Raw genomic sequence first — 15,908 nt, 5'->3', positions numbered from 1 at the left:
AAAAAAAACTGATTGAGAACATAACTCAAACCACTGATCAGTGGATGTATTGCACTTAACAGAGTTCCGAAACATAAGAAAGGGCACCTTTCCTGTAGCCTCAATAAAGCGACGATGTTCTCAGAACCAAAAACGAAAACTAGAGTTGTGTCCATAATGCAAAATAAAAAAGGGCTACACGATCTGAATAACTTTTTTAACTTCCGTGACACCTATCCTTAGACCTCAACGAATACCGACCAGTCACTTCTCATTGATCCATGATGCGCTTCATAATCGCATAAGCCCAAGCTGTTGTTTCCCTGAGACTTTTATCATCGAACTGAAGACACTCTTGCAAAATTCCCTCAAAGAAGGCAAAATCTCCGAACAGTGGCTTGATGGTTAGGCCAAGTACATCAACGAGGTCACCCAGCGCAGCAACTGTAGCTTTTGTGACATTGGCATCCCTATAAACAAGGAACAAGGGCAATTGAATAGGAACAAGTCAGATTACAAACCGGAAAGACATTTTGGGTCACACACACACACACACACATATATGAGAGAGAGAGAGAGAGAGAGAGAGAGAGAGAGAGAGACGATACCTGTTTACATCCCTTAAAACCAATTCTATAAACTGCAGAAGATGTTGGGCATATGGCAACATGACCTCAGGCTTAGAATCCTTAAAGCCCTGAAGTATACCAGAATAAGCTTCAAAGATGCTACACTTAAGCTGGTTTCCATATTCCATTAACTCTTCATCGCTAGTGTCCATCCGAGCACAAAGCTCCGAAGCTCCCTGCATCATCTGCACTGCATAAGGGACATACTTCTCAAAATGTACTCCAATTGCGAGACCTATGTCACCAAAGACAGAGAATATGGGAGGCTTCACAGACCGGTGAAGCGATTCACTAGACAAGTCCTTCATCAGGTGACTCATAATACCGTCACAGTATGGTAATGCCTTCTCATCCAATGCACGAAAAATGTCACCAACCACTCCAACTGTGATAGCACATACTTGAAACTCCTCAAAATTCTGCAACCCCATCTCCAAATACTTGTACAATTCCGGAAGGTACTTTGCAAAGTCAGGTCCAGTTGCATAAGCCAGTGCACCTATAGCAAGCATTGCTTCCTCATGTACTGTGGAACTACGGCAAGCAAACACTCTAAGAAACAGAACCATTATCTGATCAGCGGCTTCCAATATAAAACGCTTAGTTCCATCATCACTGGTAAGCTTCTGAATAATAACCTGTAGAACACCACAAAAGGAAGCTTGCAAGTCTCCTTGCTTTTCCTTGTCATCTGACGAAAGTTCTAAAGTCTGACCCAACTTATTCATAATAACAACGAGTAGCTGTGCTATAATTTGTGATGTTTCTTTAAGATTAGAACACCTCACAACGGCATTCAACGATTCATAAGCAGAAGACCTTAATCTAGAATCATCACCATCTGCACGACTAGCAGTGGAAAGAAGACATTCAACGATGCCCGGGACATATGGAGTAAATAGAGAGGAGCAGGTTTCCTCATACCCCTGAGAAAGGTGATAGATGGCCCAACAGACCTTCTCTGCAACATTTGGAGCATCCTTAGTGCCTTCCACCAATATTTCCACCACCCTTGGAAGGTTAGCAGAAGAAATCACAGTACTACCCGGACTATGCAAAAACTCAAATATACGACTGAGAGTCCAGGCAGTAGTGTCTTTGACATGGTTGTTTTCATCTTTCATTAACCTAAGCAGGAAATCCAAACCTGAATGAACCAAAACAGAGAGCTTCTCAGTGCTTGGGCCTTCAAGTACTGAGCCAAATGCAAATGTAGCTGCCTCACGACAGTGCCAATCTGGCTTCACTATGTTAGCCTCCACAAATGGCATCACAAGGGGCAGAATGGCATCTCCAACAGTCATGGAAACAAGTTGTAGGCATGTCCCACCAGCCATCGCAATATTCCAAATGCTGTCATCTTGGTCTAGATCTTCTTCCTGTTTCAGCAAAGTTTCTAGCAACAATGGAACTAAAGATGCCAGAGCCTTTTCTATAAATTTTGAATGAGGCCCCGAGTCCCCAGTGTCAGAGATCTCAAATTCTTGAAGCTCTATTTCTTCATCACAAATGGAGCTCCAAAACTCAATTGCTTGAAGGGCAACCCCCTCTTCATCCCCTTTTATAGCATTTGATGTAAGCTCAAAGAGAGCCTGCATGTAAGGCTCAAGAACCTCGTAATATCTGGAAGCAATTGAAGCAAGACACTCAAAAGCAGCCTGCCTAATTTGTACCTCCTTAGACAAAGCCGTCTCGCAGACCATCTTCATAATGAAATCTCGTTCCATCTGAGTGTCAAAGTTGGTTTGTGCAAACTCCAGGGCATTATATAAAGCCCGTGTTGCAGCCAGACGAACTTCTGGGCTATTTTCAGCAAGGTTCATTCCTTGGACTACAGCAGTAAGAACATTGTTCACCTCACCTTGCTCAAGATCTTGATGAGATATCTCCTCACATACATAACCAAGTGCTTCCAAAGTTGACTGCTTCAAACCAGCTGGGTTATCTCGCTGAGTCATATTGTTGAGCAAAGACCCAATAAGGTCAGGCCATTGTTTTCTGGGAATATCAATAGAAGCAACTTTTGCAATAACTTGGGCAGATGTGTGTCTTGCCTCCAGGACAGGTGACCCAAGTGTCCTTAAGAGCAAGTCCTTGATTTGGGATATAATAGAAATATCAATAGTCATCCATTGTCGAGTAAGAAGTTCTTTTGTACCAGTATCTTTGGCATCTAATGAATTCTTAAGCACAAGACCAGCCAACGTACGGGATTCAGTAGGTTTCTCATTGTTTGCAAGCTCAACGGACAATGATAGAAGAAAAACAGGAAGGTTTTGCTCTTGAAATTGCCTAAGATTAGCCTCTGCTTCAGTACGAACTCTTGCATCAGCTGATTGAGCTGCCAATAGAAACTGAGTAATCTCCATAGCCATTTCGTTCCTACTACAAAAGAACAGCAAAGCTATATTAAGCATGCATAAACATAAAACAATAATTTCATTAAAATCAATAATTTCGTAAGGCTATGCACTATACAGTATGTCACAAGCTAAAGTATAAATGTAACAAATTAATAAATCTACTAAATACTCGTTAAATCGCTAGAGCATAGACACATTGCACGAAACTGCAAAAGGAATGATCAAACACGAAAGCAACTGTAGAGAGAAACAGCAGCATGACAACCAAAACCATCAACCTGTTCTTCAACCATACAATCCATAAACGTGTACTTTTTCGGTACAGAGCACAAAACGTGTACTTCAACTAAAACAGCATGTCTCTAAAGAGCTTAAACCCTCAAAATCCCAAATCCCCCGCAACCCATGACATGCACTGTGCGATTAAAACCAACAAGCAACAAAAATTAAGATCTTGAGCACCGAAACCAAACGAAAATCAAGATCTTGAGTACCAAAACCAAACGAAATCGCGTCGGACTAAATTAAAACCCTAATCGCATTTCACATAGCACAAATACTGGAACCAATTTCAAAACCCATGGAACCAAAACAAGTAGAAATAAACAAAATCAGCAGATCTATCACCACAAACGTAAACCGAAATCCACAGATTGAGATTAGAAGAACCAGAAATTACCACGAGTAGAAGCCGATTCAGTAGCAGCAGCGGCGAGCGAGCTCTAAAACCCTACTCGGAGAACAAGTAGCACGAGAAGCGAGGAGGACTTGGGGTTCTCTCCGTACGCTTGCGTCGTGAGAAGGCAAAGCACAGAGAGGAGTGAGAGAGAGGGAGGAGAGAGGGGGAGGAGGAAGATGAATTAATCGGCGATATATATAAATCGTTGTATATATTTCGAATGGGTGGAAGAAGCGGGAGGGAGTGGTCACCTAAAAAATCTGAAATATGAACCAGCGGGCAGGGGTCTACTGCCTGCCCGAGCTACCCGGGTCCACGGCCCTTGAAAACCCTAGGATTTGAAGTCTCCCACATGTGAGTTCAGAAATATCACAAAAACAGTTTTTTTTTAAGTAAATTTGAAAATTACCAAACTCTGAATATATTTATGAATTTGAATGAAAATGTATTTTAGGAAATAATTAAAAAAATTGTGGTAAAGACAATGTAATCCAATAACACGTACAACGTGTTATTGAATTACTATAGCTGCACTTACATGCACTTTTGAAATCCAATGACCATGAACATTGCATTAGTGTCGTTGCGACATTGACAATTTAATGACCTTAAGAAAACACGCTTTGTTTAACTTTGGAAATTCAATAACAATAAAAATTGCACTAGTGTCATTGCAGCGTTGAATGACCTTAAGGTGTGTGTGGAGCAAATGTGAGTGCACTCAAACCAGACTCTCCAAAGTAGATCTTTTTTATCCTTTTGACATATTGGGACTCTCAATAAGCAAATTTGATATCGTTAAGCACCAATCCATCCATAGCATCAAAACCAATAGGTAGAATCTATGTAAAACTTCTTGACAGAGAGAAATAACAGCAGTAAAAGGTGAAAGGAAAAAAAAAAAAAAAAAGAGGAAACTGATTTCTTAGCTATAATATACATCAAGTACTATGAAGCTCATGATCTATTTTTCTTGTGTTTTACACTGCATTGAGCTTGTGCATCGACAGGGCTTTTCGCTCTACAGAGCTTATGCTTCATCCGCCAAGGGAAGAAACCTTGCAAGCCACAACCCTTGGGCGACGAGTACGACTGCCTGCACACCGTTCTCGAAACACAGGCCTCCGCCGGCTCCGGATAATTCCACGGGTAGCAGAGTCTCTTGCTTGAACTCATCTGTGACACGTTTAGCTTCAGAGCAGAAGATGCAGCCAATGCAGTTGCGTCCGGAAGAAACCGCTCGATTATGAAATTCGGACAGTTTTGATTCATCTCGTGCCTTGATTCTTCTGCAAGCTTCAACTTCAAGCTGTGATCTGTTTCATGTTCTCTCTGTTCTTTCTTTTCCACAATGTCTATTGCCTCTGAGAGAGAGAACACATCTATGGCATCCGAGAAAGCCTCGTTGCTGTAATCAACGTCGTAGATATCATCCTCAACGTCACGTAGATCATCATTGTCATCAATGTCGCCCTCACATCCATCATCGAGTTCATGATCACACTCGTTGTCCTTGTCAAGAGACCGGTGCCACCATCCTGGGGGAAGCTTCGGGCGAGGAGTGTCCCCAGGCTGGATATCGTCACCCGCATTCGAGTCCTTGGGCTTGCCTGGGACTCGTTCCCAGGAAAACGGAATCCGCTCGCTCGCTGGCAGCGATGCACCTTGTAAATCTTCACCGCCGGAGTTTCCAAGGCGGCGGGTTGAGAGGAGTGGTGCATTGAAGTTCAGCATCCTAGGACATTTTGGACTGAGCTGAAAGCCTTAGGTGAGTGATAAGGAAGGAAATGGTAAGAGGCAGTTGAACGAAAATAATTGCAGGACAGTTGGAAAGTTATGGACATCTCATGCAGTCCGTTTAGCAGTAATTTTCACTTTAAAATGGTCACAGGTGATGAGGTAGAAAGACCCTTTTGTATGAAATTTGGAAGAGATCCCTTGACTCATTTGGAAGGATCGTCAAAGTATAGCGGTTAGCATAGGTCCATGTAGGGATGTTTCTTTCAAGTCAATCACTTAACAATTGGGAATACGCATAAATAGAACCGGTACAGACTCTTAAACAGATGAACTCTCATTAACGTCTTAAGCGTCCATCTAATTCTTTGATTAAAAGTTTGTAACCAATTCCAAACTCTGTGTATTTCCTGAAAAACTAACAAGAGAAAAGTTGGCGCGGAAAGAGTGTTCAAGAAAAGAGGAAGATGCAGAACTGGCTCTGAATTTGGTACCAAAAAACCTCTTTAGAAATAAATCAATTTCGTGCCGGTTCTTAATGAAAACTGTGAAGCTGATGCAACAAATGAGAGAACAGAACGACAAGATTACAACACATCGCAAACCACTAGGCAAAAACAAAGGGTAGACACATCTAAATTGGACAGACACACATAACAAGCTTACATGATCATGTACAAGATACTTTTTCGCCTCCGGTTGCTTCTGCTTTTGCTGGAGTAGAATATCAGACACTAGCAGCAGCAGGTCTCTGCTCTACTCAATAAGTTGATCCAATCAATAAACAGTTGACATATTTACACGCTATCTTGCTCCTCTCTACTCTCCTCCTTTATGAATCCAAATTCTCTCCTTGCTTCCGCTTTTCATACCCTTTTTAAAGGCCATGGGAATCTACAACTGTACGTTTCTAAAGACAAGATCCAATGGATCGCCTATGCTGACAATTGCTGGCCATTCCCATGTTAAAAGAATCAGGTAGCAGCAAACCCCCCCCCCCCCCCCGACGGTACAGAATAATCTCTCTGTGGTTCTCTCACTTCTGTTATTCATTGACACGTTCCCGTGATTTAGCATAGAGGTCCTGAGTGTCAGCATGGTTGGGATCAAGACAGAGGGCTGCTTCACAGTCTCGGACGGTGGAGATAAAGTCACCCATTGACTCATGGAATGCTGCTCGAAGATGTAGCAACTGCAGGTCTGGCTTGAAAGTTATGGCCTTTGTTAGCTCTTCAATGGCTTCTCCTTCTTTGTGGTCATCCATCAAAACTGTAGGGCCATAATTCCCATGTTAGTAGTTCACAGTTTTTTTCAAACACACTCACAAATACATACTTTCGTCAGAAAAAATCATGCTTTAACACTGTACAGCTTTGATAACATAATCATATGAAGCATATAACAGAACACAACCTAGGTCCTTCCAACCGAAAATCAAAAAATGCTTAAAAGGTTTTATTTTTCCCTTCTTTTCTTGTATCGGGGTTTCACTCAGAAGCCCTTGTTAACAATACACTTCAGAGAAAAACTATTCAAACCCAAAACTTTAGAAAGACCAAAATTCCCAGCTGCCTTTGTAATAGGAGAACGGCACCAAAGAAATTCTATAACTAAGAATCCATAAGAACGTCACAAGTGGATAGACGAGGTTTTATTTTTCTCAATTGAGCTCTTGAAGTGTTTTTTAAAGAACTTACAGTTGTAACGTTTTTTTTTTTTTCCCTCTAGTTTATTATTTATTAAACCATCGACATCCTTCTTTTATAGTAAGTTTGGTCAGTTAATAACAAGTTTCAAGTTGGCAAATACATCAGCGTGCAGATTTCTAAATAAACTACTAGTGTTCAATTCAAATCCTACTACAGAACAATAAAGCCCTCTAAACTGACGAATTCATAGCAATTGAAGCTCCAACAAGCAGAATAGACCACTAGCCCCTTCTGCTTTAATACCTAGATAAGTACAAACTAGTTTCTAAGTGATTTGATCGGCATATAGGATATCTACACTAAGTTAAGGCCTAAGGATATAATGACAGGCATCTCTGTATATTTAAATAGTACAATAAATGCCACAGATACAGTACGGGTTTCGTCTCTGAGCACTAAGATTTAACCATAAACAATAACTTCCACTTTAAATGGCATGCACCAAACAAACAAGAACCATAGTCACAACATACCTGCTGCCCTATATCTGTACGGATACGTCCTCAGGGGATCTAGTTGTGTTGCCATACTTAGATCACTCTTTGCCATATCGCGGTCACAGTATTCTGAACGTTTCTCATAAGCTGATGCATTGTTTCTAGCCTTCTCTATCAGCTTTGTCATCTCATCATATGCAGCCTTGCGTTGATTTTTAAGATGATATACTCGTGCTAGACCCTGATGTGCTCTCGTATGCTTAATGTTGAGTGCATTTGTGTAGCAGTCAGCAGCAAGATCCAGCTTATCAGAGTCTACGTAGACGCTTCCTAAATTATTTAGAGCCTGCATGATAATACCGATCTGAATAAATTTGAAAGTTTAGATACCAGGATTGAAATTTTTTTTCCAAGGATGACACTTACTTGTCCTTTTCTAAGACCATCCGAAGGGCATCTAAGCGCTTCCTCTAGAAGCTGGATCACGTATATTGAAGACTCAGAATCAAGACTTGAGTCTGCTAAAGCATATGCTTTAAGGAAAAATGCTTCAAATGATCTCTGGATTGCAATGGACTCCTCTGCCTTTGCCAATGCTTCTTCACGATGGCCAGTGTCATACAAGATCCATCCTTCATAGACAAGCCGCTCATGCTCAGAACTAGAATGGTTCCGAGCCAACCGAAGACTATGCATGGCAGCCTTTTGACAATTTAACCTACGATTTTGAGGAACATCAGAGATGCTACTAAAACAGACTAATATAATAACCAATGACATCAAAAAAGCAATAGAAATTGGACTAAGTGGGGTGTCATCCTTCTCCATAATACGTCTTAGGATCAAACAAGGTTTAGAGTTCTGCCCAACATGCAATCTAAGTCAGTCAGGCGCATACAATTCCAATGAACTGAAAGTATCGAATTCTACATGTGTCAAGAACTTAAGATGTTATGTTCTGGATTAAGCCCCTCAAACAAAACAATACTACTGATTTGAACAAAGGCAGTTCATTAAATCCACAAGCAAATTATAGATAGGATAGTTGGTATAGTAATGTACAGCTTTCTCCTACTTACCGCAACAGAAGGAGAGACTGCCTAAAGTGTAGAAGGCTCTTCCCAGGGTCATTTGCCAACATATGATGTACAACAGCTAGAGAACCAATATCATCAACAGAGGACCATCGATCATACAGTTGCATCCAACAATCAGCCTGACTCCACTGTTGAACAAGAGGGTGGAGTAGCTCTACCAGATGGTCACCATGCATTTTCCCATGAAACATCATGTAATTTGGGTCCAAAGTCAAGAGTGCCCGGACATCTCTGAGAGCTCCTTCAAAATCCTCAAGGGCAATGGAAAACCAAGCCCGCAATTCAAGACAATCAGGAGAGACCTTGAAACTAATGATCTTATTGATCTCTGTGATAGCTGCTTCAAACTGGTTCTCCTCCAACAAAGAAACAGCCCTATACTTGTATGGATAAGATAGAGTTGGATCCAAGTGAGTTGCGGTGCTCAAATCCATCATCTTTTCCTTTCCAATACAATACAGAGATCGTTCCTGATACATCCACCCAACCGGTGTATAATCAGAAATGAGAGAGTTCATTTGCTTGTAAGCTGCATACTTATGGCCACGCTTGAACTTGGCCCTCGCAATGCCCACCAAGGAATAAATATGACCAACCTCTACTGCTTCTTCAAACCACCACTGAGCATCTTTAAATTCTTTCCTCTCAAGCATCACAACACCTAACAGGTGAAATGCAAGTTGCTTCTGCCAAATTTCGGTGGCACACTCTGCCAGCCTCTCTAGAAGCATCACTGTTGTGTTCGATCTCATGTCTTCCTCAATGGCAATCTGGCTCAAGAAATAATACAAAACGAAAGAAGAGTGCCCGGACATAGCCAACCTTTGCCTAGCTTCTGAAGTACAAAATAATCTCATCATATGAGGATTGTGCAACGAACTCGGTAGCTCCCTCAAAAACACCTGCAAACAAGCTGCCACTAGAAGATGAGCAGTCTCCTCCAATCCATAGTCAATCAGCAGCATTGCATCTTCCAGTTCACAAACCAAAGATGCCAAATGAGAATCACACACCGACTTCAACTCATCGCAACAAAACCTGTTTGCAAAGGATAGCAGGTCCAAAACAGTTCTCACTTCAAAAGAATCTACTCTTTTTATCCTGCTAAAAATCTCCACTGCCCTCATTGCCTCCACAGATATCCCATTCTGTGTGAAATTTATCTTCTCCCTTCGCGTCTCCGTGAAGTTACCATACAACATTGCATTGAAAGGCCTAGAAAGCGAGGCAATGTTGTATCTAACACACCTAATCTCAGCATCTCCAATACAAAATGAAATATCACCATCCTCCTCGGAAGTGGAACATACCTTATCCCCCATCACAAGATCATCATCGTCCTCTTCCCTCCGCGGCGTCCTAGAACACATACAAGACTCAAAAACAGACTCGGGATCATACCCGGAAACCAAACTAGCCTTCGGACATTCAACATTTCTACCACAACAATCCATTGCTGACGACCCAATAAGCTCATCCTCTCTCCTCTCATACCTCAACCAAGCCGCCAGCACCACCTTCGAGTGCACGTCCACCGCGTGTTGCCTCGCCGACCTGAGGCTCCGCCGGAACAATTTTGGATCCGACAGACCCCGAAACGTCGCACATTGCTCCAAATACATCTTCCACTTCTCGAATTGGGGGCAAATCTCAATCCTACGGTACACATCAGCTAGGGTTTCGACAAAATCGACCGATTTGAGGGAAGGTTCGATTTGGGGCTCGAGGAGATCGGACACCGGAAGACCATATGGAAGAAGAGTCTCGAGCAAAACATTGTTGGCGGTCGGGTTCGGAGCCTGAAAACTGCCCCGACTCGATCTGGATCGAATAGAATTGACCCGGAGATGGTGAAGAAGCTTGTCCCCCACACCCCCACCACCACCGCCGTTTCCGGCGGCGGCAGTGTCCCCGGAAGGATTAAGCGCGAAAACTTGAGTTCCTTTACACCCATCCATGATCTTCAAGCTACGCATTGTTGTAAATATATTATGCTGCATCTTCCAAAGCAGCAACAAATTTCAAATTTCCCAAATCACCCTCAAAATTCAAAGCTCTAAATTCAAACAAAATATAATTAATTGAATAAAAAAAATTGAAGAAATAGATAGATAATTGGGAGCTACCTCATTGCCCAGCAAGCACCACCGTTTGGGCACCCAGAAAAAAAAAAGACACAAAATTGGAGGTGGAAACGATGGTGATGCAGGCAAATTCGAGGTGGGCAAATCACAGATTTTTCTGGGTATTATTCCCTTTTTGGTTTTTTTATTTTTATTTTTCCCAAAGAAAATGGAGAGAAAGTTGGGGTGTTTGGAAGAGAAAAAAGAGAGAGAAGTGGCAAGGAAGGAAGGGGAGGGAATGATTGATTGATCACATTGACTTGCAAAATTTGGAACCAGATGTGTTGAGGTGGAGGGAGGCCTGGCGTGGCCGTTGCAACCGCCACTCTCTCTCTCTCTTTTTTCTTATTATTCTTGTCTTGTCCATCTAAATATGCGCCTTTCCCTTCTCTCTGTTTATTGGCTGTTTTAATTTTTTTTTTCTTCCCTACTACGATACATCTTAAAATGAATGATTGCGATTAAAATATCGAGATTGAAAAGATTTATAAAATTATCTTGTTTTTTTACTTTTACTATTATCCTATAATTTATTAACATAAAATATTAAACTTAGTGTAAAACACAAATTTAAATTTCATCATGAACCACTAAACAAATAATAATATTATGTGGAGTTGTAATTCTGTGCAATGTCTGAGAGTGATCAGATGTATAGAATATTATGTCCTAGTAGCGTTTTAGGACACAGGAGGATAGGCGTTAAAGTCGGCCTGCCTGTCTTTCATGGATGCCATTTTCCTCTCCTTTTCTCTCCGATCTTTGTTTATTAGAAAGACAGCTAATGTTAGTCGGGGAAAATTGTGCAAATATTATCTGAAATTTTTCTTTGTTCTCGCAATTATCACTTAGACAAGACAAATTTACTATTATTTATTAACTCACACGTCAATTTTATACATCTGTCTTATTTTATTTGTATTTTTACCAAAAAAAAATAATCATATGACATTCTCGATGATCATGTGTCATAAACCACAGTCAATCAAAAAACAAACTATAATCCATAAGGTTATATAGAAAACTTACTTGAAGAACTCCCATTAGTCGAAGCCATGAATGAGCAAAATCACAACAATCCTTCTCTTATTTGTCAAAATCTCAATGCTTAAGCGAACAATATGTTTTAGTCTAGAAAAGAACATGTACTATGAAGCAAAGACCATATATATAGACTAGCATATGGGCACACACAAAGTGTGTGAAAAAAAAATTTATTTTGGTTTTTGAAATAGAAGAAGAGAGGAAGAGAGTGATAGAGAATGTGGGAGTTGGAAGTTTTTTTTCTTTTTTTTTATTATTATTTTTTTTTTAATTAGAGATATGTTAGGATATGATGTAGGTGAGGCTCTAAAAAAAACAGCAAAATTTGGTTGTGTAAAATTACATTTTTGTCCCATATTTCTTATTTATGTTATGTTTTAATTAGAAAGTTAAAATGCATAGCTGAATAAGCAACATAGGTGTGAGGAGAGAAATTTGCTTCTTGAAAAATATGAAAAAAAATCCTAATGTTAGGTAAGTAAATAACCACAAATTTGACATCTTGAATCATAATATTGAATGTAGTCAATAACAAATTTAGAATTACCTTCCACTAAAATTTATAGAATGATAAATCTTACAAGCTCGGAGAAGACAATCCCGCTAAGTTATACTCTTGTCCAGCAGCACATCTAACGCTTAATTTTAAGAATATGTGCTTCCGATCAACTAAATGCCCCATTTTTTGTGTGGACATCTTCTCAAAATTGGCAGATATTTGCTCAGTCAAGTTGAGTATGGCAATTTGCTACGCTTTCTACTCCTAAATTTGAATCTTCATTCCTTAGACCAATTTTAGAATAAAATATACCGTTTGCCAAAAAGAAAAAACAATATCTTCAAAATTATATGAACCTGTCTAATTCAACCCAAAAGTATAAAAAAATGTTGAATCCAGTAACATCCAATACTCAGAGCCGCGTCTCCGGGGACTTTGTCAATGTTGTTACGTGCGATGGGTAAACAAAAAAGAAACTTCTTTTTTTTTTTTTTTTAATTTATTAATTTATTTTAGCTTTCAACTATTTACTTTATAAATAAAAAATGGTTCTATTTTCTTAATTAGAATGTTGGGCCTTAATAATCTCATGTGTATGGGATAGGACAAGCCCCTTCCATATATATTTCCATTGGGCTTTGACACATGGCGCTCCCTTGAGTATGTTGAAGAATAAAATGAGGTTGTGTGACGATTCTCTTAAAAGGTCTCAGTAAGCAATAGTACTACGTCTAGTAGTATTTTACACTTTTTTTATTTATCGATGTATTTACATTAAAGAGCGAAGAACTAAATTAATTATGAACTCGTTATTATAAGATTCAAACCTAGAATTTTACACTTATAAATGGAGTAAAAGACCATTATGAAGTAGTATTAAGTGAATTTTGCACTATACTTGAGAGGTTTCAAATCAGTTAACTTGGATGACGAGTTTAATACCTAATATACTATAGTTGACTTATCGTATGATTTATCCTATATCTTAAACTCCATAAATTAGAATATTATGTGTAAATAAAAAAGCATCAGTTGTCCCTACATTATGAACCGATATTATCACTAACTTAACCGTTTAAGTCCAATACTCTGGATGATAATCAAGCTAAGTAGACCTTTTATGTGAAGTTAAAAAAATTCAGTGCAATTTGAAGTGAACTGCTTAATTTAACTTTAGAGTATAGTTGGTGGTGACAATATTCCCCTCTTGTTGGCCCAAGTCAAAAATTTCAGTTCCTCATGTTGAATATTTTTAAAGGCCATTTTCGAAAATTTGGGCCAGAATTATGGGCCTAGATTTACCAAGTATAAGGATTTATATTCGAAGTTCAAAAATAACGAGTTCATAACTGATTTATTCTCCCAATCTTTTAGACCATGTCCAATAATCTTAGTATAATATGTATTGATATTATGTAAAAAAACTATAAACCAAAGCAAAATAGGAAAGTGTAAAACAACACAATTGTGTAGGAGCAAATGTTGGACGTGAAAACGAAGATAGTGAATCTCACTTTGGGAACCCATTGCATGTCCCACGTTAATGCGACAAGAGGAAGCATTGCCCACCGCTTACTACATTAATTCAATTTGTATAGTGGATGATATACAGGAAATTGAAAAATAATAAGGGTCTTTTGGTATTTAAAACCTTATTATTAAATTCAAAAAATATTTAAATGTTAATATTACAAAAGAATTCAGATCCTCGCCGGATCTTCTTTGTGAGGATTTTGGAATTCGTAAATCATATTCGTTCATCGTATATCGTGCGATAAAAAATCATTTTAAATATTTTTATTTAAAATTAAATACAAACAGTATCTAACAAAAACTGATCGCATGATGTACAACAAATGAACACAATTTACGAACCCCGAGATCCTCACCAAAAAGATCCAGAGAGAATCCTGTTGGATTATAGAAAGAAGTCACGGTTAGGTCATCGTCTTTATCAGGTAATCACCACCTCTTCCCTCACCGGCGTCGACTAGTTCAACAACCAAGTGGATCTACAGTGGAGTTAATTCAACACTCATGGTTGCTATAGATACGAATCGGCGCACACAACAAATACGAATTGACGTTGGCCGCAAGCCCAAATTGATTTCGGTGGCAACTCTGGTCAACCCTGCCGGGGAAGAACACAAAAAAGATAGAGGGGTCGGATATGTGTTATGATCCCACATCGACTACACTTATGGGGGTGTAGGGGTCCTTAAGTCCTTGGGGTCCTCCCACCTATTGGACTAGTCTTTTGGGTTGGGCTCTTCCCTTGGGCTTGAGTACCTAATATTGGTATCAGAGCCTAGGTTCCCAACGCTGCGGAGGGGGCGACCTGGAAAGGGCTACCTTAACGGGATGATCAAAGGGTGCGCCGGCGTTAAGAGTGAAAGCCACCAAAGTAAGGGCCGCCGTGGGCGTTGGCTTCCGAAGGGTGGTGTAATGTTATGATCCCACATCGACTACACTTATGGAGGTGTAGGGGTCCTTAAGTCCTTGGGGTCCTCCCACCTATTGGACTAGTCTTTTGGGTTGGGCTCTTCCCTTGGGCTTGAGTACCTAACAATATGAAGTCGATTTTTTTGTGATTGGAGGTTGTTCGCCAACCCCAAATTTCTTTGCTGTTCAAAAACTATAAAAACATACTTTGTGTATTTTTTCTTAAATAAGCTTTGTTCTCAAGTTCTTTTTAAGTTCAGTTTTTAAAACAGGCTTACCAAACTAGAAATTAGTTTGAAATTCAAAACCCAGGCTTACCAAACAAGAAATTAGTTTGAAATTCAAAGCTTACTTGAGTTATAAAAATTGCATCCGAGTTGAATACCAAATGGGTCCTAAGTTTTCTTTGACACTCCAGGTGAATAACTTAAATGTGGTGATATGGTGGAATGCACCGCAATAATTTCTAAATTTAGCGACTTTGGCCAAGGAATGAACACTCTCAACGTTGAGTTTTCAAACCTGAAGACAAGGTTATGCAAATTACTGCGAAGTTCTGAAACTTTTGCACCAGGTTCAGTAGCCTCAAATATATCGATGAAAATATAGGTCCGCCGAATCGGTATTATATATGAATGAAAGATACTCTTTAGAAATGAGTGTCTTATTCGTAATAATGGTTCGCAAGTCTATGTGACGAACTCTAAATAAGACTTGAGAGTAACCAATTATAAAACACCTCATTTCGTTGAGAAGGCTAATAAAGTGATATCTTTCAACGAAAGAATCCAATTAACTCTTTGCTGCCAGAGACCTAAATAACTAGCGAGATGGGTGTACCTATCGTGTCCAGGTAGGAGAGAATAAATGTAGGTATTAGGTGGACCATATCTAAATACTCTAAACCCAAATGCGTCAAAAACTAGTTGCATGAATTGCAAAGAATAAGGTGTCAACATTGACTAAGAAGAATAAAGACAATGGCTTGTGAGTTGTTTGGGAAAGAAAATTTGGGAGAATTATGCAAAGACACTGTAGTAGTGTAGTGACTAGTACCAATAATCTAATCGGGAAGGATGAAATGAACAAGTGAATGTCTATGCATATATATAATATATATAATGCATCAACCATGGTTTTCATTTGTATTACCCTTAGAGATGGCATATT

General features: G+C 39.6%; 3 protein-coding genes across 5 annotated transcripts; all 3 read right to left on the bottom strand.

The window, feature by feature from the left end:
* Positions 1–12: 12 nt before the first annotated feature.
* Positions 13–3,890, bottom strand: LOC103965122 (importin subunit beta-1). 2 transcript variants are annotated; one of them, XM_009378138.3, is made up of 3 exons: positions 3,651–3,890; positions 588–2,993; positions 13–449 (listed from the first exon to the last, which is right to left on the bottom strand). In XM_009378138.3, the coding sequence occupies exons 2-3, from the start codon at positions 2,981–2,983 to the stop codon at positions 251–253; spliced, it is 2,595 nt and encodes an 864-aa protein (XP_009376413.1). In that variant the 5' UTR covers positions 2,984–2,993; positions 3,651–3,890; the 3' UTR covers positions 13–250. The 2 variants fall into 2 exon arrangements, with proteins under 2 accessions (XP_009376413.1, XP_009376414.1); XM_009378139.3 differs by having other exon boundaries at positions 588–2,990.
* Positions 3,891–4,607: 717 nt separating this feature from the next.
* Positions 4,608–5,384, bottom strand: LOC103965145. The gene has a single exon (XM_009378161.2). The coding sequence runs from the start codon at positions 5,382–5,384 to the stop codon at positions 4,608–4,610; it is 777 nt and encodes a 258-aa protein (XP_009376436.1).
* A 489-nt stretch (positions 5,385–5,873) lies between these two features.
* On the bottom strand, positions 5,874–11,151 carry LOC103965121 (ethylene-overproduction protein 1). 2 transcript variants are annotated; one of them, XM_009378137.3, is made up of 5 exons: positions 10,757–11,151; positions 8,613–10,624; positions 7,960–8,251; positions 7,570–7,879; positions 5,874–6,656 (listed from the first exon to the last, which is right to left on the bottom strand). In XM_009378137.3, the coding sequence occupies exons 2-5, from the start codon at positions 10,604–10,606 to the stop codon at positions 6,433–6,435; spliced, it is 2,820 nt and encodes a 939-aa protein (XP_009376412.2). In that variant the 5' UTR covers positions 10,607–10,624; positions 10,757–11,151; the 3' UTR covers positions 5,874–6,432. The 2 variants fall into 2 exon arrangements, with proteins under 2 accessions (XP_009376412.2, XP_009376410.2); XM_009378135.3 differs by having other exon boundaries at positions 8,613–10,630; positions 10,757–11,150.
* Between the last annotated feature and the right edge of the window lie 4,757 nt (positions 11,152–15,908).

Source organism: the organism of the source record quoted next, unplaced genomic scaffold, assembly GCF_019419815.1.
Source record: "Pyrus x bretschneideri cultivar Hongxiangsu unplaced genomic scaffold, Pyrus_bretschneideri_v1 Contig11, whole genome shotgun sequence".
NCBI classification, from domain to species: Eukaryota; Viridiplantae; Streptophyta; class Magnoliopsida; order Rosales; family Rosaceae; genus Pyrus; species Pyrus x bretschneideri.
Note: the sequence above shows the minus strand (reverse complement) of the source record. Positions and strands in the feature narration are given on the sequence as shown.

Bases quoted from the DNA above. Each gene is read 5' to 3' on its own strand.
- LOC103965122 (XM_009378138.3), bottom strand. From the start codon at position 2,983: ATGGCTATGGAGATTACTCAGTTTCTATTGGCAGCTCAATCAGCTGAT. The intron at 450-587 runs GTATCGTCTCTC...CCTTGTTTATAG, and splicing joins GTTTTAAGGGATGTAAACAG to GGATGCCAATGTCACAAAAG.
- LOC103965121 (XM_009378135.3), bottom strand. From the start codon at position 10,630: ATGCAGCATAATATATTTACAACAATGCGTAGCTTGAAGATCATGGAT. The intron at 8,252-8,612 runs GTAAGTAGGAGA...TCAAAATCGTAG, and splicing joins CAGTCTCTCCTTCTGTTGCG to GTTAAATTGTCAAAAGGCTG. The intron at 6,657-7,569 runs GTATGTTGTGAC...ATGGCCCTACAG, and splicing joins GTACAGATATAGGGCAGCAG to TTTTGATGGATGACCACAAA.
- LOC103965145 (XM_009378161.2), bottom strand. From the start codon at position 5,384: ATGCTGAACTTCAATGCACCACTCCTCTCAACCCGCCGCCTTGGAAAC.